Genomic DNA, 23,638 nt, shown 5'->3' on the forward strand with positions numbered 1-23,638 from the left:
AAACAGGTGGTGTGTGTGTATGCGTGTGAGTGTGTGTACATATGTGCCTGCCTGTCTGCCTGCCTGCCTGCCAACAACTAGGTGTGGAGTGAAAGAGATGAGAGCATAGCAGATGTTCTGATAGCTCAGTCATTTAAAACATGAACAAAACTGGCAGCCCGGCAGCTCTCACTTCACATCCAATAGTCGGGGGTTATGCGACCTAAATTACATGTTGCCTCCACAGCTAGCGCGAATGATCAGAATGAGTCCTGCAATAATATTCTGGCTTTTGTTTCTGTTTTCGCACCGCGGGTTTCGGCGCAATAATGAGATGCTAAACTACAATATTGTGCGCGCCCCCCCCCTCACCCCACCTCCCTCTCCTAAGAACCCCGAATCTGTAATTTCAGATTTCTTCATTGTAATTGGGTGCTCAGATTGTCTCCGCCATGTGAGGAAATTGTTTTACAGCCCTGAAGCCAGGTCAATGCGCTTGAAAAAAAAAAAATATGAAAACAATACAGGGGCAGTAATGGAAAAGCAATTTCTTTGCGAGTTTGTTAAAGCTGGTGTTTAGAGGATATGAGGTTTGTGATTGACATTGTGTGCGACTCTACTTTGGAACAATGAATAAACTAAAGCAAAACGACACGCTGCTTACACACACACGCCGTAATACTTTTGGCAAAGTGTGAACGAGAGGATGCTTATCTTCTTATTTTCAGTGAATGATGTATGACTGTAATTTGTAATACAAAATATGGATGTTAATGATAATATATGTAAAAATTTCATGATGTCGAACTCTTTTAACCAGGTCCAGGTTTGTTATTTATGTCAACAGAGAACAGAGGCTTCAACTACTGAATAATACAAAGGCCATCCTGATTGCTGCATCCACTGCGAGCTGGCCTGTTTGTGAGTGTGTCAGTGATCATGTGATTGCCTTACACCGCTGATGCCTCCTTTTACTTATTCATCAGTGCATTAATTCACTCCTTCACTTCCTGAACAGAGCCGAGACAGAAGGGGTTGTGGCTCGACTGCACATGTGAGAGAAGGGAACTCCTGCGATTCAAATTTCTTGAACGCAAAGTCGTTTCTTTTATTTAGTACATTTTGGCCTTTCATGGCTTTGTTCGTTAGGACAGCTTGAAGTCGGCAGGTGGTCAAATCTTACATATAGCACCTTTAACTCACCGAAGCTCTGAAGCAATAGGTTTTTACATATTTAAAGGACGTGAATCATTTGAAGATACTCCAAAATGACATCACAATAAGCAAAAATACCAATGTAGGCACTGGCGGACCATTTCTGTTGCAGAGTTCAGCGTCCATTGTTGCTGAACATCTATTTACATGACAAGCAGAAGTGTTCAGGTAATGTTTGAAAGTTTTATTTAAGTTGCATTAGTCACGTTTGCCAACTTCCATCATCACTCCATGATGTTTTAACCATATTTTCATGGAAATTATGGCCACAAGCAAACCATTGTGGAACAAGAGTTTTGGATAATTTAGGGCAAATATATTCAACTGGCGGCCCTTTAATAACCTTATTTTAGGTTTTTGATCCTTTTAATAGTCAACTAATTAGCCAAGAGGAGGAAGAGGGAATTTACAATAATCAAACTGACGACCTGCTTCTAAGATGAACTTAGGGGCTGTAAGACGGACAGTCCGACCCTTGGCCTAATTGAGGAAAATAACAAAGGTGGAGTTGTTTTTAGACATTTTAACGTGGAAATGACTCATCTTCAAAGGGAGGAAGCGTGTCACTTTTAATGTGGGGTAACTTCCTGTATATCGCAGTTGGTGAAAAGAAAAATCAGGACATGAACCATGAACGCTGCCTGTTTACAGAAATGGAAAGTAACAGAGGAAAAAAGACAATCTCAGAGGATTTAATCTGAAGGTGCTGTTTGGGCCTGTTCCTGGATAACTTTATATCTCACTTCCTATCAGTAGCCCTGTGTGTGTGTGTGTATATGTGTGTGTGCATTGATAGGAGAGGTCCACTAGAGTTGAATGTGTGTGCGTTTCTGTGTTATGTGTAAACAGCTGTGTGCAGTGGACTAAAGCTGATGCACTCTGTTGAATATTTTATCTCCCGTTACAACTCGGCACTTGCAACACTCACAAGCGAGAGGCGAGACAAAGTCTGCTTTGTCTTCAGTCAGATGTGCCTTTTCTCTGTTACTGTTTTCATTTTATAGCGCCAACAAAAAATGATTGCGACTGCGTGACTGGTGAGATCATGTGTTTTTTCAGCGTTATTATCCCAACGTCACTTAGCGTGGAGACAATTAAAAACCAGACAAAGTGAAATCAACTCGCCCTAAGCCTCTAAACATGTAGAAATATCAGGTTGTGTGTGTGTGTGGTATTTGGGATGGTAGCAGGAGCAGTCACTGTGGCGTTCATGCAGAGTGGGAATGAACTGTTATCACGTCTAATGCACGGATTACATCCAGAGGGCAGACATCTGGCACGCAGACGCAGACAGCCAGACCAGCAGACGATCGCTGAAAACGGTGCAATAGCCAAGAGGTTGATGATCTGCGCTGTGATCGCCGAGATGATGGCTGCAGATACGATGTGCATGATGTCATTAGGTGCAATAACGAGCAACGTGTATGGACAGGATAAAACACCACCGGGGCAATCACAATGGACATATTAGGATTCATTTCTCTCCATTTGAAAGAAATCAGTTGCTGCCATTCATGATGTACAGCTGGTACATGATAGATAATCAGTCCAGTAAATGTTTTCTTTTTTAAGTCAAGGTTTCACGGTTAGTTTGCTGCACCTGAGGGCTTTTATACCAGCAGTGACTGCTCTCTACCAGTCATCTGAAACTCAACATGAGATGAAGGGGGAAAAAATGGACATCCGGACACCTCTGTTGTCCTCTCTTTAAAGATGCTGTTAATTGGAGGAGCAGTTCAATTAGATCTAAATTGTAAAGCACAAAGTTTTATTGACCAAACTTTAAAAGCTTACTGATCGCCAGACTAAATGTTGGCAGTGTCTGTTTCTGCAAGCCACGGATTTGTCCCCACACCTTGTTAAAAACACATGATATTCATGCCAAAAAACACAGCAGGAAATGCCCTTATCTCTCGTCAAAAACATCCACTTCTGTTGGCACAAACACGGCTGAAAAATGTTCTGATTTCTCGTTTAAAAATATCCAATTGTTTCAAATTTACAACTGTTGAAACACTGCCGTAAACAACGGTGACTGTCTTGTTAGCTTTAGACACAAAAACCACTGGGCTTGGGTCGGGAAAAGATCATATTTTGGCCTCAAACACAGCTTGAAATGTCCCAACGCCTCGTTAAAAACACCCAATTTTGATGCCACAAACGACCTGACCTCTTGTCAGAAATATCTCGAAATGTCCCAGTACCGTGTTAAAAATATCCAGTGGTTTCATGCTCACAAATGTTGAAACACCACCATCCCCTTCTGCTCCTGACATGCATTTCAGCTCATATACATGTAAATGTGACTGTGATATGACACATATTGTAGAAATGTCAGTATGGTATGTATTTAATGCACAAATTTAAACACATCAGTGTTTTGCAGAAAGGTAAAACACCAACATTTTATTGTGGCGACTTGGCAAAGTTCACTATGCAGATTTTCTTCTGAGTGCTCGTCCAACAAAGTCAAATCTGTCTCTGACTTAAAATGTTTGAAATAAGACATTTTAACTGATGTTATATCTTTTAGTTCCACCTGAATTTTGTCGTTTATTACAGTCATGGTAACTGTGTCATCAGTAGAGGATGTCCCTTCTCACCCCATCACCACCAGCCTCTTGGCTAGTCCTGACACATCTAGGATATATTGTTCCCTTCGGGCTCTCTCTCTCTCTTTCTACCACACACACAGTTCAGAAACACAGTATTCCAGCAGCAGGCCATCAGTTGCAGCCAACAGCCCACTCCACGTCCGCTGGGAACAGGTACGTGTCATTTCCTGTTCTTGTCTTCACCTCTCGTGTGTCACAACCTGACTGAAGCAGTAAGATCACATGGCACACGGAGGAGGAAAGGACCAGAGGAGACTACATCTGGGCTGTGATTTCCTCGTGACGCAGGACAGGATACAGGGAAAAATACCTCTACCACAGTGGAACTGCTGCTGAATTTATGCAGCATGCCATTATTGCTCAGATTAAGTACAAACTGTGGGGAGATTTGTACAACGACTGCTTTATTATTGAAGTTATTGTGCAGCTGGGGATAATTTGCTTTCCACAGCTAACAAGCTCTGTACAACAGTAACATATTGTAATATATGGTACTTACACAACTCTATAAAGAAACATACCGACTAATGGTCTGCATTCATTGCTCCCTACACTAAATCATCCCTCTGTTTACACCAATCGAGTAGAAAATATATCAAACGGAACATATTGAGAAAAAAAGAGCTTTTTTTAAAAGAATAGATCACAGATTGATGAAAATCAGCAGAGCGTGCACCGCACCTAATCCTTCACTACACACTCGCAACATGTTATTAACATAATAGGCTGCGAACACAATACAGTGCAACTACACAGCTGGCCACTATTAGTAAAAGTCCCATGACCTAGACATGTTAATCCCTGTCCAGACATGCTGCAATGCCTCCTATAGAGCAAGATGATTAACTTCAGCCACAATGCTGAATGCACACGCACGCACGCAAGCACACACGTATATATACATGGACGGTCGAGTATATGTGCTAAGAAAGTGAGCACACATTCGAAAAAAGCTCATAAAGCATGCAAACAGAAATACACTCTAATTACAGATGTCAAAGAGATTAATGGTGTGATTTTTTACATTCAAGTCTCTAATGTTGTTTTTGTAATTATGTTTATGGATCATGTAATATACATATATGTACAGAAGTGACATAATAATTACGATGATGTATGTGTGATTGCTCTTGATCACACTTGGGTAATTTCTCTTCCCTGCTCTTTTTTCAGTGATGTGTCGGTTTTATGTGAGAAGAAGGGTGCTGCGACTGCGAAGTAGGGGCTGTTTAGATTAAAATGGTTAAACTTTTGTTCGTTGACAAAACTGTGCTCCAGGGTATAATCTTTTGAAAACTGCCCTTTTACTGTCCTCGTGTAAACTGGCAATACTGGCGATTCCCTGTGAAAACTGTGGCAACATGACTGCACTTTGCTAATGTGTATTACGTCTTAAGCTTAATAGTCAAGGACAAAATAAACAATGGCGGACTATCGAGCTTCGTTTGTGCTGCAGACTCAACTCAGTTCATGGCCTGGCTTTGAGGATTTGTGTGGACGAAGATCGTTTTCCCAACGTTTTTAGCAAAACTGTCCTGCACAGCACTGAGCCAGGTCCTGCTCGAGGTTTCAACCTGTTAAAAGGCAGTTTTCTTCTCACCACTGTTGCCAAGTGCTCGCTCAAGAGGAAAAAGTTGGGTCTGTGTAAATATATTAATTAAAGAATATGATCTAGACCTGCTCCAACTGGAAAGTGTCACGAGATAACTTTTCATGTGAATAGGCGCTGTACAAATAAAGATTGATTGATGTAAACAAGGCCTCAGTGTGTTCATGTTTTTATCTGTGTGGGTTTGGATGTGAGTGCACAAACTCGATGTTGTGCTGCATGTGTTTCTTTTCTGGACGTGTGTGCAGCCTTCTGTTATCTCCCATGTGCACGTGTGCGTGTTCTTACCAGGCAGGTCGCAGCCGAGGACCTCCATCCTCATGCCGATCCCAGCGGGCGACCACCTCTCCGGGAAGACTCTGATGTACTGGGCCACGATCTCATCAAACCTCCGCACCTCTGGAGTATCGTAGTGGCCGTTTCCCTCGAAAATCTAGGAGCAGATGTTGACGGTGTTGTTATTGGTGTTTAGAGAGTTGTTAGGGAGTGCTTTCCTATTTTCATTTTGGGGAAAAATCAGGATGAAACATTTCCCCTCCGGTGTAGAGGACATCTTCCTGCCAATTATGACATTCCTATGTTCAATTTGTTCACTCCACAGGAAAATATGGCAAAGATCTTTGGCCGGCTCTGCTGATGACAGCTGCGTTTGACAGTCAGATCCTGCTGTGTCTTCCCAGTGCTGATTCAAAGGAAACTGTGTTACAAATATCACTGCTTGTCCTAGAGTTTGTCTCAAAGCCAGAGCTGTCTGCGACGTGCCTCAGATACAAAATGATGAGTGATAAGCTTTACTCCAGTGTTTGTTTGATACGTGTGACATCTGTCAGAGTGGGTGCACGGATACAAGACGGCGTGCAAACGGAGGGAGACGTAAAACGCTGCCGAGGTGGTTGAATTCGTCTTTTCACTACTCCACCATCGGAAAACAATAGCAAAATACGGTGTGCCTGTCTCTCAAAAGTCTTATAACACTCCTAATCAGCATTGTTTCCAAGCACGGCATGACATGTGTCATAAAAATAACAACAGAATCTGTGTTTTCCTTTGATTTTTCAAGCAATGTTTTGAGGCAGCTTGCAGCAGCCTCTGGCAAAAGCACAAGATTTATTACAAGCTGAAAACTGACTAGACTCCTCTCGAAATGTGGGGCTATGAAAGTTGTAATATTGGTTTCATTAATTGAATTGTATCTCCTGTCTTCCCCACTTTTTGGAGTTTTTAAAAAAAAAAATATGATGAATTTCCCAGGATGCTCATTTAAAAAGACAGTCAGATGAGAGAGAACAGGATTTTAGCATCAGGGAGCAAAGTCAGGCACTCAGTAGTACTATTAAAGCGTTTTAAGACGGAGTCTCAGAGAGGAGAACAGAGTTTAAAGTGCCCCGTCTCTCACAGAGCGTTAGACTGCCAGCAGTGCTGAGTGGTGATGCAGGAAAGACATTTTTAATTAACACCCATGAGAGACAAATAGAGGATGAGCGAACGAGAGGATGAGACAGAGGAAAAGCGGAGCGGGAGTACAGAGGACTTAGAGGGAGAAAGACAGGAGCAGGGAGAATGAGGAGTGAGGTGATTAAATTGAATTATTATCAGAGCTGAGGCTGTAATATAATGGCTTTTTTTCCCTGAAAATGACAAGGCTGAGAGAGGGGAAGAAAGAGAGGGAGAGCGAGGAGGGATTGAGAGAAAGACAGCTATAAATAAACTACAAATGAGGGAGAACTGACAGTGACAATCAGACAGAGGAGAGTACATATGTAAGTGTCAGACAGACAGAGTGTGTGTGTGTGTGTGTGTGTGTGCGATCCCTTTACCTTAGCGAACCCGGTCTTGCTGTCGGTGATGTAAGTCCAGTCTTTGCCCGTCAAGCTGTGCGCCAGTTTGTACTTCCTGACAAACGCTCTGTTCTCAGCGCTCGTGCTGCCCTCCAGGCCTCTTGCACCCTGGGTAATAATGCCACGCACCGTCTTGGGCACGCCGAGGTCGGCCTGCAACACGTACAAAGATAATTATTACTGTTAGCTCACACTCTCAGCAGCGCAGCAGGCCGATCCCCCGACGCCTGTTTTGGCAAACCCTAACTTTCTCTGTGGCCAACGCGATCGATCACTGCTGGTTTTCCAATTACAGAACTTTTAACAACTTTGTGGGCTTAAGAACTAAGATTGTCTTTGCGTTTGCATTGGATTTCATGAGCTGGGTCAGCTCAGAACAATCAGAGACACAAGCTGACCGGTGGCTCGAAATGCTGCAGATGTGCAGATTACCTTTTGGCAGCAGCGTAAAGCCCACCTGTAGCTCCTCATCTGCAGCTACAGTCTGCAGTGTACTGTCATGTAAAAAGACCACTCAGAAGTCCCTCATGCACAATTTGCATTTGTATTTGTTTATACATTTACATTCAATTTGCATTTTATAACATCCTCCGTAATCATTATTCTTGCTCTGTTTTTACTCATTATCTTACCCACGGTAATTAAGTGAGTTATCAGCTATGTGAGCTTTATGCACCAACTCCATTTGTATTGATGATGTATTTATTTATATTATCCACTGTGATCATTATTCTTGCGCTGTTTTGTACTTTTTAATCTGCTTACATTTGCACTAACTCTATTATAGCCACAGCTCTCGTGGGTAGATCATCATTTCCCTGCTGTGACTTTATTATTTTTCTTATATTCTTCTTTTATTCCTATATTCTTGTTTTGTTCATGTATAACTAAACTTCCCTCTGGATCTATCTGTCTATCTAAGGATAAGGTGACGCACCTGCAGCCATTCCTCTCCAGCGATGGGCTGCGTCGGGTTGGGGAACCAGCCTGACCGACTGGCCACCAGCCTGGCCGCCCCCATGGAGCCGTGGATGTCTCTCATGGACGACGCAGAGATCTGGGAGTCGGGCAGCAGCCCGGACAACATGCCCTGCAGCTCTGAGCAGGGAGCATCTATACAGGAGACAGAGAAGGAGAACTTAACGTTACTGCGGGGCATTTTCTAAAGCAGGACATTAACTTTTTGATTGTTTCTTTAAAGTTACAGGTGGGAAAAAGGGATTTTTTTGACATTTTACTGATAAAAGTTTGGAAATCTTCGACTCTCTCTCTCATTATTTATTAAAGATCCGTGATTTGACAACGGCTGCCAAAAAACACTGTTTTTATCAGTTGTCTTAAAACCAAAGCCACATGACAAACAACAATAAACTTCACCGACATGAAAGGGATACTATTAATTGGAGATTTCTTGCATTTAAAGGTTGACGTTGGACCTGTTCTCTGTGACTAGTCGGCCTTAATGCTGTTACAGCATTGCCAAACATCATATAGTTTAAAACCTCTTCATGTATGTGATATTTGTTGTCACCGTTTGATCTCATTTCTGTGCAGAACTCTGCGATTTTTGTTACACGCATTGTTAAAACAACAACTGGTGTGTCGCACTCCGCTGCTTCCCACCAACCCGTTTCATTATTTTCTCTTCCTGCGGCTGCGGAGTTGCTGCATAACTTTAACCGAGCTACCGACGGGGATACTTCGTGGGGGAATTGAGCCAGAGAGGTCCCAGACGGAAGAACTAAATGAAAGCTTGCTGCAGATCAAAGAGCTACTGTTTATTGTACTGACAAATGTGTTTTAGTCTAACAAGCATCCGAATATGTTATCGCGGTAAATAATGATGAAATAAAACAAGAGGGAACGAAAACAAAGTGACCGTTCCTGTTGGAGAATGGAAAGGAAGGGTGGAAGGGAAGGAGCAGGATAAAGGGTGAGGAAGAGGAGTTAAAGGACAAGGAGGTGGAGATGAAGAGATAGACGAAAGGTCAAAGAGAACGATGGACTGTGGAGAGAGCGGGTGAAAAGACGGGGTGGGAAAGATAAAGAGAGACGCCGGCGAAAAGAAAAGAGAGAGGGAGCAGATTGACAGTGAAGGGTGACGCTGATTGATGGTGACATTCTTCGGGTCCACATGGACATGAATGTTTAATGGCGTGACGTTTGCAGGCGCGCCTCGCCGCGGTAAATAATGAATCAACAATAAACAACAACAGCTCAGCCACGCTCGATGAGCTCCCTCAAGCTCCCAACGAAAACTGATTAGCCAGGAGAAAATTCTATTATTATGTTGTTTATTTTATTTTTGAATCTCTCCTTTTTAAGCAGCTGCACTCCAGAAAGGTTTTTTTTTTCTTTTTTTTTTAACTCAGGGCTGCAGTGGGAGTGGATGAGAATATCATCTCTGGAGATCACAGCAGCAGAAATAGATACATATCTCACAGCAGCATGAGAGTACTTAAAGCTCGCACACTCACGTATACACACAAAGTGACGCATGCACCGGCAAGTTGAATAGTCAAGGTCTCTCACACACTTTCACTCGCTCATGCTCTGATGTTGAGCCCACACATGGGCGCGCACACACACACACACACACACACACTACCCACTGTGCTCTCCCTGATAACAGGGCCTTACAAAAGCTTGCAAAGTACACCATTGAGGCTCGCCGATACACATGCACACGGATGCGCACGCCAGCCTGGCGAGAAGGAAAAAATGATAAAGGTGCTAAAAATAAATGATTGATAGATGCTGCAGGGCTAAAATAAAATGAGATTAAGGAAGGAGAGCAGGTAGGATGGAGGGCTGGAGAGCTGAATGAGGCAGGGACACGCAGGGAAGATTTAAGGGGAAGGGACGGCGGGGGAGAAAATGAGAGAGAGAGCGAGAGAAAAGTGGGAATGGAAGCTGTCAGCAAAGGCAATAGAAGGACAGAGGAGGGAAGAGAATGAGAGGGAAGAAAAAACAGAGCGACATTGAAGAGGGATAGGTAGGAAGTGAGGAAAAAGTAGAGAGCGGGAGAGACATAAAAGTGTGATTTAAGTTAATGACATGTCACTGACTGACTGCTTTATGTCCGCCTTTATAGGCCTGTGTAGGGCATTATCACTTTCCCTCTGGTGGTGTGTTCGGGTGTGTGCTTGTCAATATGTCTACGTGGAGGGAGAGAGGAAGAAGAGATACTGCGGAGCTATTAGCAAGCGTGTTTGGTTATAAAGTTTCCTCTGCAGGTTACAGACATATCCCCCCGACACTTTGGCAGAACAGTTTGTTTTACCTCTGGTGAACTCTCAATGTGCAAATACCACTTTTATATCAAAATTAGTATGTATATGCAGGGTTTTTAATCGTGGGTGAACAGGCTAACATAGACAATTGACTCCTTTCCTATTACCATTAGACAGGTGTGCTTCCTTGTTTCTTTTTTCTGCTGTGTCATGTTCGGCGTCACTAACAGGGGACGGCGTTTTTAAAAGTCTGTGTGTGTTCAGGTCCCGGCAATTTTGTAGCTTCTTAGTGAATTTCTGCGGTTTGAAGATGAGTTTTATCTCCTGTGTCCCTGTTTGCACTTTCAGACATCTGCTGTATTTTACTGTTTTACGATGTTCGCTTTCAGCTGTTTCAGGAGTCGTGTTCAGTTTGTGAAAACCCACGATTTTCTGATTTTGCTGCTTCATAATGAAACTTTTAATTAACAGAAAAACGTGGGACTTTAATTGAAGGATCTATTGGAAATGCAACAAGTTTATAACCAAATTAGCGGAGCAATGTTAGCGGCTATTCTTCGATAGTGCTGCAGGGAGGGAGAGTTTTCTGCTGCTTGGACAGCTTCTACTACTGATAAACACCAGCGACTACTGCAAAGTCATTGGACCTGAGATTGAATGCCGACTGTACTCTTTACCCCTGACGACAAAAGCCAGGCGTTAGCGGGTGTTAAAGGGTTTCCTTGACAGCGTGAAAGGGATAAAACTTTGTCATTTTACCCAACAAAATGGTTGAAACTAGCCCGAAACTGTTGAGATTTTGCACATAAAGTCGGTGTTTTCCTCGGGCTCGTGATGTATCGCGGACATTACAAGGCAGCAGAGATGAGCAATACGCAGCGAGACATGAATGGCCGAAAGGCGTGTTGAATTGGACCTCACTGTTGTAAGCATAGTGAGAAAAGTACGGTGATGTATAATGCAATTTCAGGTGTTAAAATAGGGTAAAAAACAGGCAATTGGTGGACAGGAACACAGGCAAAGACACCTGATATATGCCACATCCCTCACTCTATAATACACACACACACACACACACACACACACACACACACACACACACACTGGGAGTATCATATTGTTTTGGTGTGACTGTGATTTGTGTGGGTGCTGAAATAGCCCTCCGAGATAAGAGCATATCTGTCCCTCTCAATGGCCACTACGATGGCAGCAGAGAGAGGCCCTAACCTAATAATGATACAGTGGAGCCGGGACACACACACACACACACACACACTGAAATGGATTGAAACTCTCTCCCTTTTACCATTTCTGTAACACACGGACAGACACACAAACACAGACGGTCTAATTAAGTTTTATCTATTTATAGTATTGAGCTGATTATGCTGGTTGAAATCGTGTTTGTTTGCCAGGGCTGCAGATGAAAGCTGAGAGCCTGTTACTCTCTGATGTTATCACCCACACATCACACTCTAGTATTATTCTATTAGGGCTGAGTGTGTGTCTGTGCGCGTGCGTGTGTGTGTGTGTGTGGGAGACAGAGAGGGAGGATATGTATATGAAAGAGCGAGGGCAAGAGTGTGAGTGCACATGAGAGTGGGTGTGTTGTGTGCATGTGAAAGGGAGAGGGAAGAGAGGAAAGTATGAATAGAAGCATTGGCGGATTGATGGACGGATAAATTAAAGGATTATTTATCATTGGGTCGCATAAAACGCGCCATTTTCCTGCTCTTTTCCGGGAGTTATTTTTTTCTGTGACCCACCTTCTGACCCGCCAGTACATCACTGGTATAAACTACCAGTCCCAGGAGGAGGCGGGCCAGAAAAAAGTCTGAGAAGGCTTCGTCTCTCTTACCCGTAATCTGACAGCCGTAAAGCTCGAACCGCAGCGCGATGCCGTTCTTCCACGTCTGAGGCCGGATCCGTACGAAGCGGGCCAGGACGGGCTGCGGGATCCGATTGAGAACCACCTCCGTGGCGTCAGAATTGGCGTGGAAAACCTATAGAGAGAGAGGAACAGGTTGGATTTAATGATGCTACATTTATGGCTGGAGGGATTTTCAGTCTTTCCCTCGACAGGACGGACAGAGGACTTTTTAAGGACGCTTCATGATGACACAGCAGCTCAGGATGGACACAGATCATCTTGGTCAGGAGGACAAAGAATAAAGTCTGATACCGCAAAACTCTTAAATGAGTTTTTCTTCCGATATATAACTTAGAAAGTTGGGACTCTTTTCTTCACATGTTGAGATTTAAGCTACACAGACTCAGTTGATTGGTCCAAAACTTTGTTCCACAGTTAAATATCCCAACAACATTTGAATGTTTCGCTTTGAATTCTTGTACTGTGGCATTCATGGTTCCAAGATGGTTTCTCCTAGTGACTTCAGAATCAGAAATACTTTGATCCCTGTTGCCTCGTGGTGGTTGGGTTGAATTACAGAAGTACTTCCAGAGTGACAGAACAGAAGATCTCTCTACTAGCATCTATAGAGGGGGTGAAGCTTAAAGTAGTTACTAATAAAGTTAAAACACGTAAAAAGAAAACTTTGGTGATCCATCTCACTAGCAGAAAAGTTTCCATCCTCAATTCACATGTGTGGTTTTGAGTGAACATTTATTGGATGGATGCTATGAAATGTGCTGGAAAACATTCATGTCTCCCAGTTGAATAACTTTAGAAACCCATTTTTCACACAGTGCCATCATCGTGCCAACATTTTAATTTATATACTTTATACTTTAAATACTTTAAAGCACCACTTTGCCTAAGGACAACCTCACAGAGCCACTAGCACAGCTTCAAACTCAAACATGAGTCATGATCTCGTGTAATTTGTTCCACAAACAAAATTATGTTCAACTCCAGCTCATTGTGGTTCAGGTTAAGTTTTAGCAGCTGACACAGAGTCATTTCGTACAGAGGGAGCAGGTCCAACGTCAAGAAGTCCGCCGTGTTGCACCAGCATGTTTCTACAGTAGCCCAGAATGGACAAACCAAGCACTGACTCTTAAGATGACCCCCCAGAGTTGGCTGCAAGTTGAAATCTCTGCTATATGTCAGTAAATCTTACAAACTGGACCTTTAACACAAGTTCAGATGACAAGACTACTCTTCTATGTGCTTATATACATTAACACACACCCACACACACACAGTGAATACATTGTCTCTGTTCATGACGGAAGAAACGAGTGCAAAGGTTTTCGAACTCACACACACACACCATCAGAGGGCACGCAGTGTGTCAAGTAAATCAAAGTGTGCAAGTATGTGGGAGAGCATCCTCTTCTCACATCCTCTTGACTTAACCACACACACAACACACACGCACACACACACACACACACGCACACACACAGACGTGACACGAAGGAAAACATCATCTTTACACTTCCACCATGTCGACCCTTTGACGCACAGACACACACAACATGTTATTCAGCTTCCAGACTCGACCGTCTCACACAGGACACACACTCTCCTCACAAAGTGCCCTCAGAGCTCCCTATGTGCACATGCAACACACACTCGATGATTTCCTCTGAAAACACACACAAATCACGATAAAAAGGAAATTGAATGCAAGCGCACATGGCCAGAAGCACTCCTTTTGTCCCTTGACACCGAGACTTTATATCTCTGTCTATCTGACAGAGTGTCATGTCTCCCTCTCTCTTTCTCCGTCTATGATTGTCATCTCCGTTGGCCTCTCCACAGGAAAACACAGCTGGGCTCCTGCTCTTCTCCCCATCATTTCACTCTCTGTCTTCCTTCTCCGACATCTCTATCTCCCACTCTCTCGCTGCCACGATGATATTCTGCTGTAAATGTGAGGATAGAAAATCTGAAAATCTATCCGGTTGTTTCATTAGAGGACTGCAAAAGGCTGTTTTCCCCCCGTGACTCGAACACTCTTTCTATTATGTTACATCAGTGCGTAGTGTGTTTATTACAGAGAGACGCAAACCTCATTCAACAGAGCCAAAGGCCTTGCAATTACTTGCTTGGGTACTCATTTATAGATGTTCGCTTTGTTTTAGGAGTGTGTGCGCTCGTCTGTGTGTGTGTGTGTGTGTAAATTCACTTTTTTCTTCCTGTTTCTAATCAATTAAACAGCGGGGCGCCGTCAGGGGTGACAGAACATGGATGAAAGGGGGTTTCTGAATCGCAGGAACAGGAGCAGGCGACCGGGCCAGCTGGGAATTGAACCCGTGACCCACTGGGTGTACGATGCAAAGTCAGACCCACTGAACTCGTGCCCTTACAGTGGCCCTAATACCACAAAGTGTGACCAGTTAAATGATGGAAAACTGCCGAAAGGCCCCAAAAGACTTAATGGGATTGTGGCAGCGGACTGTAATTACAAGTGTGTCACGGTGTGTGTGTGTGTAGAAGTGTAATTATGAAGTCTCACTCCGAGGAGTTGGGGGCTTGCGGGTGCTTTCTGATTTCCCCCGGTGCACACTGAAACATTTCCTCAGCAAATGTGTGAGCATTTTTCTTTTTTTTTTTTTTTGGCCCTCTATTTTTTTCTGAGTGTGTGTGTGTGTGTGTGAATGTCTAACCTCGTTACTGTACTTACTCTTACAGTTGGTAATTGTATGTTTGCGTGTGTGGCAGGCACTTCTGTACACAAGCTGTTCATGGACACAAGTCTGTTGTCCATTTATGTTTTTTACAGCTTTGTTCAGGGTAATCTCACAGATCTGTAACTCCATGTCAGCTTCTGCTTGATCTGGACAAACAGCTCTTTCTGTTCAGGGGATCAACGTGGACTTACATCATTTTAAACTGAAACGGACACAGTTTTTGATGAGGGATCAGTCATGTCGTCGTGAATGATCTGGTGCTCCTTGTTTGGGTGTTTAAGTGTATTTTATTAGTTTGTTTCTTATATTGCCTGTATTTTCTTGTGCATATCTCATATCATACATTTTGATCCGTGGAATTGTTATATTCATGCGACTTTCTGTGAGCAGAGAAAAAGCGATTTAATAATCTGTGACGTCATCATGATGTAAAGTCTACAGGTAGAGCGGGACTCTTCCTCCAAGTATCTCCCATAGACTTCAATACAGCTGGCACCAAGACAAGATTCAGTGATGTAATGACCCTTCCTTCTTTTTTAGGTTCCTTGCGCATAACCAGAAACTAAACCTGGAAGCTGGAAACCTCTTTTTTCTCCATGCGGCTTTTGGGTTCACTATCTAGTCTTATTTAAAATCTATGGCTTCAGCTTTGTCGGTGTTTTTGCGACCACATCCGTGCTGGGGCCATTTCTGAGTGTGACAACCTTCTGCAAGCACAAAAGAAGACATGGAAATCTCTCTTCCCACAACATGGGACCTTTAATATTTCTTTGTTTTCTCCGTGTTTTTATCCATGAATGTTTCCGTACACCTCTGTTCCTCTGTTTACTGTGCAGCAGCCAGCTTTCATATCCCCTCTTGATCGTCGGGTCATGTCAGATCATTTGACTGCTCCGTGCATGATACAGAAACAGAAAAACAAATAATGAGACTTTCAGTATAACCTGAACTACTCCATGATTCAGAGCACTACATTGGCCCTGGGCCTGGTTACGGGAGGTTGCCCACATGAAGAGAGGAGAGCAGCGATTTTCAGCAACCCGAGGTCTCCAGTTGAGAGATGATGTTGTCTCAGTGTGAGCCTTCGTCTGGAGGAGTCTCAGACCTTTTCGCTGGGAGAGGTACATTTAAGCTCGACGTGGCACAAATGTCATTACGTAGCCCTCCTGAATTGCTGCAGGCAGAGCTGTCTGTGGCCATTACAACACTGGACCTGGGCCAAGACCAAAACCTCCTATTCCCACCTTAATCTGTGGGAGGGAGGATGGATGGAGAGGGAGAGAGAGGGATGGATGGAGCAGGGAGGCGTGGGTGGAATGAGGGAGGGAGAGGGATCGTGATGAGAGGAAAGTTTTGGAGGAGTTGGAAGAAAAAAATTAGCAAAGAGAGAAAGAAATGCAGAATGAAAGAAGGAAAACACAAGCAAAAGGTCAACCAGTCAAGCATCGAGCTGATCGAGAGAGAGGAGAAAGTGAGCGGCGCAGAGGGAGGAAGAGAGGTGGAAACCAGGGGGAGAAGGTTCATAGGGGAACAAGTGAGTGAATGAAAGAGGCAGAAAGGGGAGGAAAGAAGTGTTCACGGGGGAACCGAGCAGCGAAGGAAGGAGGGATGGATGGATGAAGGAGAGGAGGAATAATGAGAATAACAGACAAGGGTGTTGACCACGAATCCCACCGGATAGATCAGAGGTCCCAGCAACACGGGCTTGGGAAGGATGTCGGGAGAGGGGAAATTAAATAAAACGACTGGAGTAGTCGGAGGCGAGGTGAGGGAGAGGCGGGAGGGAGGGTGAGGTCAAAGGGGAGGGGGAGAAAAAGAGTTTGTGACAAATGAAGAAAGAAAAGCTGGGAGGAAAAGAGAAGGAAGGGACAACGGGGGATACTATGAGGGTGCCATGTGTCATTTGGTTTGTGAGATTTGTGGAGCGACCTGTCACACGTGGCAGGATTCAGCTGTCAAATACAGGTTACCTCCCCGACGTCTGTGTGTGTGTGTGTGTGTGTGTGTGTGTGTGTGTGTGTGTGTGTGTGTGTGTTTGTCCTTGTGTGATGAAATTAGAGGAGATGGAGGGCTGTTTTACTATTTTATAACTCTGTCCGCACACATACACACAAAAGGCGCACAGCACGGACATTTGAATAATTCAGCGTGTCTGCGCTGCGTCCTCGCTGGCTGACTGACTGCGGCTCTGCGGGCTCACGACACGGCCACACACACACACACACGGCCACACACACACACACACACACCTGGTCTTTTCGTTCCCATGAGGTGACACATTGTTCTTCTTCTATGCTCAGTCGGGATTTTATTTAGTGTCTTATAATTTCATGGTTTAATGTTTATACTTATAATTTTTTTCTGTATTATATTACTATTATTATTATATTACTCTATTTTATGAACTTTTTAAATCAGCTTCTATGTGCAATATTTAATTTAATCTTTATCTTTTTATAATTTTAACTGTTCATATTATTGCATTGTGCATTAATCTCTAAACCCATTTTTGTTTTCTTAATATACCATGTTTCTTCAAAAGCACTCTGAGTTACATTCTGTTTTGTTTGAAAGGTGCTTTATAGATAAAGTTTGATTGATAGATTGTTTTATTGTAGTTACACGTTAGACCTGGTCAATCGCCTTCGAAACCAGAATCATACTTCAAAATCTCAAAATCTGACCAAGTATATTTTCCTAATTTCTGGTCAAATAAACATCTAAATGTAAAATGAGACGTAATCAATTATAAAATAGAATTTCTGTGAGACAATGAGACTTGTTTGAGACCATTTCTGCTCGTTTCGTATTTTCTTCTAAACACTTGCGTTCATTGTTATTCAGTGGAGACGCTGTGTGTAAATGAAGCAGAAAACAGCATTCGCTCCACGTCTGTCACCTTTGACCGCCACTGAGAGATGAAAGCACCATTTGAATCGGGGAAGATTTCTCTTCCTCTTGGAATTGTTCTAGTAGTCTCGGTGTTAAACTCCATTTCTGTTTGTTTGTTTTGGTCTATATGTGTGTGTGTGTGTGTGTGTGTGTTTGTGAGGCTGTCTGCTGGTTTGTTAACAGTCTGATATTTCCACCTGAGTTAGGCGAAGAAGCAAGCTGACACCAGCAACACTCGGGTGAACAGATGCTCAATTTAACACCTAATCTACACACACAGAATAACCTGAGCTGGGCTGCGGGTGGAGTCCATTAGCTGATTGTTGCAGGAGCCTTTCAGAAAGAGATGGTTAACTGTGAATTTAGGAGTTTAAGACCTCAGAGATGCTCCGTATCCCCTTACACCTCCTGACTGCAGAGCCACAAGGCTTCTGACTCTACCTACTATCATGTAATCATCAGTAAAGAGCTTAGTTACTCTGACAGCTGAGTGTCTGTAGGTTTACCTGTCAGTACTGGCTGTTCCTGGCACTTTACCAAATAATGATAAGTTGCACACATGCACTTACTCAGAGTGATCGCTCTAACGTGGGTTGATGAAACCAAGCAGGGAGGGTAAGAATGAAGATAAAGCAGTTTAAAATATGCACCATGTAGAAAAACACATTTAAATTTTGACAGCGGGGTCAGCTCAGCAGCGATTCTGAATATTTAAGAGACAATTTTTCTTGGCAGTTCTTATAAACATAATCAGTGTGTGGTGCTGAGCTCTTACAGGCTACCAGGGATGCAACGATTGTAGATTTTGAGGAAAAATCCTGATAAATCCTGGTTTCATAGTTTCATGATTATAATGCATTCGTTTATTTAACACTATAGATGTGTAAAATCACAATATGTAATAATTAGCCACCATCAAATGCATACTGCTGCTAATGGTAGCTGCTGTTCGCTAGTTAGCTCAGTTAGCCGTGCAGCTAGCAGTCCAGACTGGGGGCTCAGGGGATTTTTGAAACCACTAGCACAGGAGCTTTGGACCTGGGCGGATTGGGGCTAGCTGATTAGCACGCTAACTTCAGTCTATGACTGCAACAAAACAGACATCACAACATCAAAACTGTTATTTCTTTGTCTTTGAATGTTTTTAAACGAATATTTTAACTCCTGAACCTGATAATGAGCACAATATGGAGAAACAACACAGCAAATTGGTTCCACATTGATGATTTGTAATATAACCTTCAATAGTTTGACCATCTGTCTGCCCCTCTCTCCGGTTCATGTCTCGAGTCAGTATCTGTCATTTGTGAGCCTGTCAGTGTGACGTAAGAGCAAACGCTTTAGGAATATTGCTTCTGCTTCCCTCCCGAACGTTTCTGCGAGTTAACATGTATTCCATATGTGCCATCTGGCTCACAACAGGCCTTTAATGACATTATCAAATACATTACAGATCACACAAATCATCGTGATGCTGTGTGACAGTGGCGCCGCCCCCGTGGGCCGACTCCCAGATGTTTAAAACCAGAGTGTGCGTGCGCGCAGTGGCTTAGTTATTAAGAGTTACTCATCTGAGACAAACGCTAACGCACAAAAAAAAGAGGTTGTAAACATGTATTTGTGTGTGTCTCTGCTGTTACCTGGATACATAATTACGTTGTGTGTGTGTGTTCGCATGACAGTATGCAACGCTCGTACTGTTCTTTCCCTTTACTTTCTTACCATGTGGCTCTCATTACTTTTCGTCCTCCTTTAATGCCTCGAGCTCATAAAACACTAATTCAATAATTCTTCCAGATTAACACATGCACACACACACACACACACTCACACACGCACGCACACATACCAAACTGTCACTCTAGCCAAGCACAAAAAGTCATTTGTTCGAGCAGCATAAACTGTCTAAATCATGATGACTTTCTCAGACACATACTGGGGGGTGGGGGACGAATGATGTAGTGTCGAGAGAGGCAAAAGAGGAGAGATGGAAAAGAGAGAGGAAGGATGAGGTGAATGAAGATGTGAGCGTGCAGACAGGGAGGCAGGAAGGAGGATGGATGAAGAGATTTTGAGAGATTTGGCAAAGAGGTGAGTGAATGAAAATGTCAAAAAGGGGAGATGGATGGAGAAAGGGACAGTTCAGCAAGTTTAACAGAACGGACACTTCTACGTGTCCCTTTGAATTTTGAAATGAAAGCCATAAATAAGTGATTCTAGGTGGCTTTCGTTTGAGTTCGAGTTCAGAAAAAGGAAAATACTACATGCTTACAACTGATCCCTGCATGAAAACCAGATCCAGGATTTGCTCTCAATTATACACACCCAAAACTATAAAACAACCTGCCAGAGGAGCTTTTTGGCCATTGTAGTGGAGTTATTTATACATGTTTATCTTTCTAACATGAAACACACGCTCTCGCTTACACCCCATAAGTCGACATAAGAGACAGTAAGGATAGCCAAAAGGAGGGCACACGTTAGGCTCTGAGACGCCGACTCCATCGTCCCGTGATCCGATAAATGACCATCCCTCTCTTCGTCTTTTTCAGCTCTCTCCGCTCTGACTTCACCCTGCTTCCTCGTTCATGACTGACAAACAGCAGCAGATCAAATGAAACCACCAACAACCCTCAGCTTAACCATCAGATTACTGCGCAGACCGACTCACCAGGGGGCCGAACGGCTCAAAACACCCTCACTACTTGGTTTGACGTTGTGCGTGTCTGCGTGCATCTGCCGCTGCTGATTTATTCTGACCCTCCTCCTCCTCCTCAAAGACACACACACACACATTCCTATTTCATGCACACCCCTCTTCATCTCCCTAGGCAGCGAGCTCTGAAGCAGCTTTCCAGGGTTGCGAGGGAATCAAGGGGGATTATGGGTGGTGACACCAACAACTAACCCCAAAACATCATCATTAATCCGTTTTGCATATTGGATTTTTGTTTTTTTTATAGCCAATATCGCCATTTTACATACTGTTCCCATTACAGGGCCAAATTCATTATTTTTCAATTCATCTTTCAAGTTTAAAGTTTGCGTCAAAATCAAAAATGCATATTTTCCTTCTTACCTGTCGTGCTATTTATCGATCTAGATTGTTTTTGTTTGAGTTGCCCCAGTTTTGGAGATGTCTGCCTTCTCTTGAATAAAACACAACTACATGGATCATAACCCGGTGACTCAGGATAGTCCACTGACCTTGTGAGTGATTTCATGTGGGAACTATTTTCTTTCAACCTAACTACACCCACTGGCCGTGTCACCTTGCAGAATGAAGCGTGCATCTACTCAGGGACAAGAGACTCCTCCTTGGCTGAGCTGTAACGTTAGCTAGCTTAGTTAGTTAGCCTCTCGTCCATAAGTAGATGCATGCTTCCTTCTGCACGATACAGTCGGTGGGTGCACTTCAGTAGAAAGAAAACAAGTGCTATCTTTTTCTGTTATATTCGAATGAAGGCAGACATTACTGTTTAGCCGATATCACCAACAATCTACATGGATAAAGCACTATATGTCAGAGGAGAAATATGTATTTTGATTTTAATAGCTATAAAACTGATTAGAAAACTTACTCTACTCTCTCTTCCTTGTCCTCCTATAATCCTTCTTTACAGGGCTGCGGGGTTGCACATGCACCCATAAATCTGTCAAGTGCAATTTAAAGAGATAGTAGAAGACACACCTAAAAAAATGAAAAATGTATCCGGTTAAGTGTACGCCATATTTCGAACATTTTTGCACTTTACATTGCTGGCAGACAGCCCTTTCCTTTGGGACTACATTCCTTCAACCGACAACGTCCGTATTCCTACACACGAGCACAGCTGCCTGCCTGCACTGTATTACACGGCTGTCTGACGGCACCAAAAATGTTCAAAATACAGCGTACACTTAAATAAAGACATACTTCTTTAGGTGTGCCTTCTTTTAGGTGGCTAAAATAAGTCTTATTTTCAATGCTCTGCTTCCCTGTTGGTGCTACTCGCTGCTTCACCACACAGGGGGAGAGCTGACGGTCGTCTACTGCAGGTAACACACAACCTCATACAACCCCACATCAGAAGACCCCAACTATCCCTTTAATAATTTCATTTTAATTTCAAGTTATCGCCATTTCTTGCTGCGTGTGCTGTGATTTAGATAAACATGTATCTGCACCGTTAGTCCTGTGTAGACTAATGTGTTAAGAAAGTAAATTAAAACGTGTCTTTGGGTGCAACCAGTGTAAAAAGTGAGTCTGCAGAGTCTCCTGAATTTCTTTATTTATTTTCCCCTGTTTTATCCATCAATCACCTGCCTGGGAGTTATATAGAGCTATAAGCCTTGTGGGATCTGCAGTCCACAGAGGAACCCCATATGGTTAAACTGAATCTCCTGTTTCCCTCACACAGCGGTAGAAGTTTAAAAGTTTAAATGTATGCATCTGTGAGTGTGCGCGCATGCATTAGTGCATTAGCGTTTATAGCACAAAGCGAGATGTGGCGATAGACCGCAGGACAAACATATGTGGGAGAGAACGGCTGCGATGGAAAAAACAGCCACAACCACTGGAACGCTCCTATACTTTAATTGCAGTTGCGACCATTTTAAAGACCCTCGGTACTGTCTGCTTCATTTCTACGCCCGGCACCCCCAGACTGCGCTGATGATTCATCGTGCCTGAACACCTCAGAGAGAAACAGCTCAGAAACCAGTCCAACCAAGGTCGACATGAGGCAGAACTCTGACCGGTACGTAACAGAAACCAGATGGGATGTGAAAAGCAGACTGCGCCGTCTAAGTGTAGCTTCACTCGATGATGTAAGGTATCGCTGAGCTCGGAGACGTGTGCCGATTCTGGCTCGGTCGTAAACCCTTAAATGAAGCCAAGCGAACGGCGGTGGAGAGGCTGTAATTGCAGACACTGGGTGAATTTCGGGCTTGTGGTCAACTCCTGCTGCACATATTCCGTCTCATATTTTTCTCCCTCCGTGTGCGTGCATGTCGAGGCATGTGTGTCACCTAAGAGCATCCAGACTTTCTCCGGTCGCCCAGAATACTTTGCAGTCCATACCATAGCGTGAAACTGTGTGCCTGTGCATGAACCTGAGCCTACCTTGTGATTCTTGCCGTGTCTGTAGACCATCCAGTCCTCCCCGTTGGTGCTGACCTCCAGCTTGAAGGTGGTGACGTGGTACGCCTTTTGAGTTTCCTTCGAAATGGCGCCCTGGGTGGCGATGCCCGTGAGCACCTTTAAAGTGTGGAGGTCCACCTGTTGGCGAGGAAGACAGAGGAAGTTTTAATACAAATTCCCTGATTACATTTCTAATTTAAGCCCAAAACTCAAGTCTGACACTTGACAAACTGCCATATAATTGTTGAAATAGACACAAACACACATAAATACACCTGAACTTATCAGTATCCATCTCTCACCTTCTCCCTCTCATCTCCTTCTCCCTCCCTGCTCTCTGTGTCTTCTCTCCCGGCAGATCGATAGTAATGACCCGGGGCTCATTTTAATTTCCTCCCATACAATAGCCATAATCACCGCCCCATCCTGATTGTGGATGCTGCACTACGTGTTCGGCATGCTGCTGGCCGTGTTGCATTATACGTGGAGGCAGGCTTCAATTTCGAAGTCCCTCAAGAAGACGCACATTTGTTTTG

General features: G+C 43.6%; 1 protein-coding gene across 3 annotated transcripts in view; it reads right to left on the reverse strand.

Moving 5' to 3' along the window:
- LOC311262078 (neuropilin-2-like) overlaps positions 1–23,638 on the reverse strand; it is a 106,457-nt gene that overhangs the window by 35,301 nt on the left and 47,518 nt on the right. For all 3 annotated transcript variants that reach the window (XM_084361226.1, XM_084361224.1, XM_084361225.1), the window contains exons 7-11: positions 23,085–23,240; positions 12,348–12,492; positions 8,194–8,369; positions 7,236–7,409; positions 5,707–5,851 (exon numbers count right to left, since the gene is read on the reverse strand). In XM_084361226.1, the coding sequence (XP_084217352.1) occupies positions 5,707–5,851; positions 7,236–7,409; positions 8,194–8,369; positions 12,348–12,492; positions 23,085–23,240 (796 nt within the window). The remainder of the gene's footprint in view (positions 1–5,706; positions 5,852–7,235; positions 7,410–8,193; positions 8,370–12,347; positions 12,493–23,084; positions 23,241–23,638) is intronic.

This window comes from Pagrus pagrus (assembly GCF_965226575.1).
Source record: "Pagrus pagrus genome assembly, chromosome: 9".
NCBI classification, from domain to species: domain Eukaryota; kingdom Metazoa; phylum Chordata; class Actinopteri; order Spariformes; family Sparidae; genus Pagrus; species Pagrus pagrus.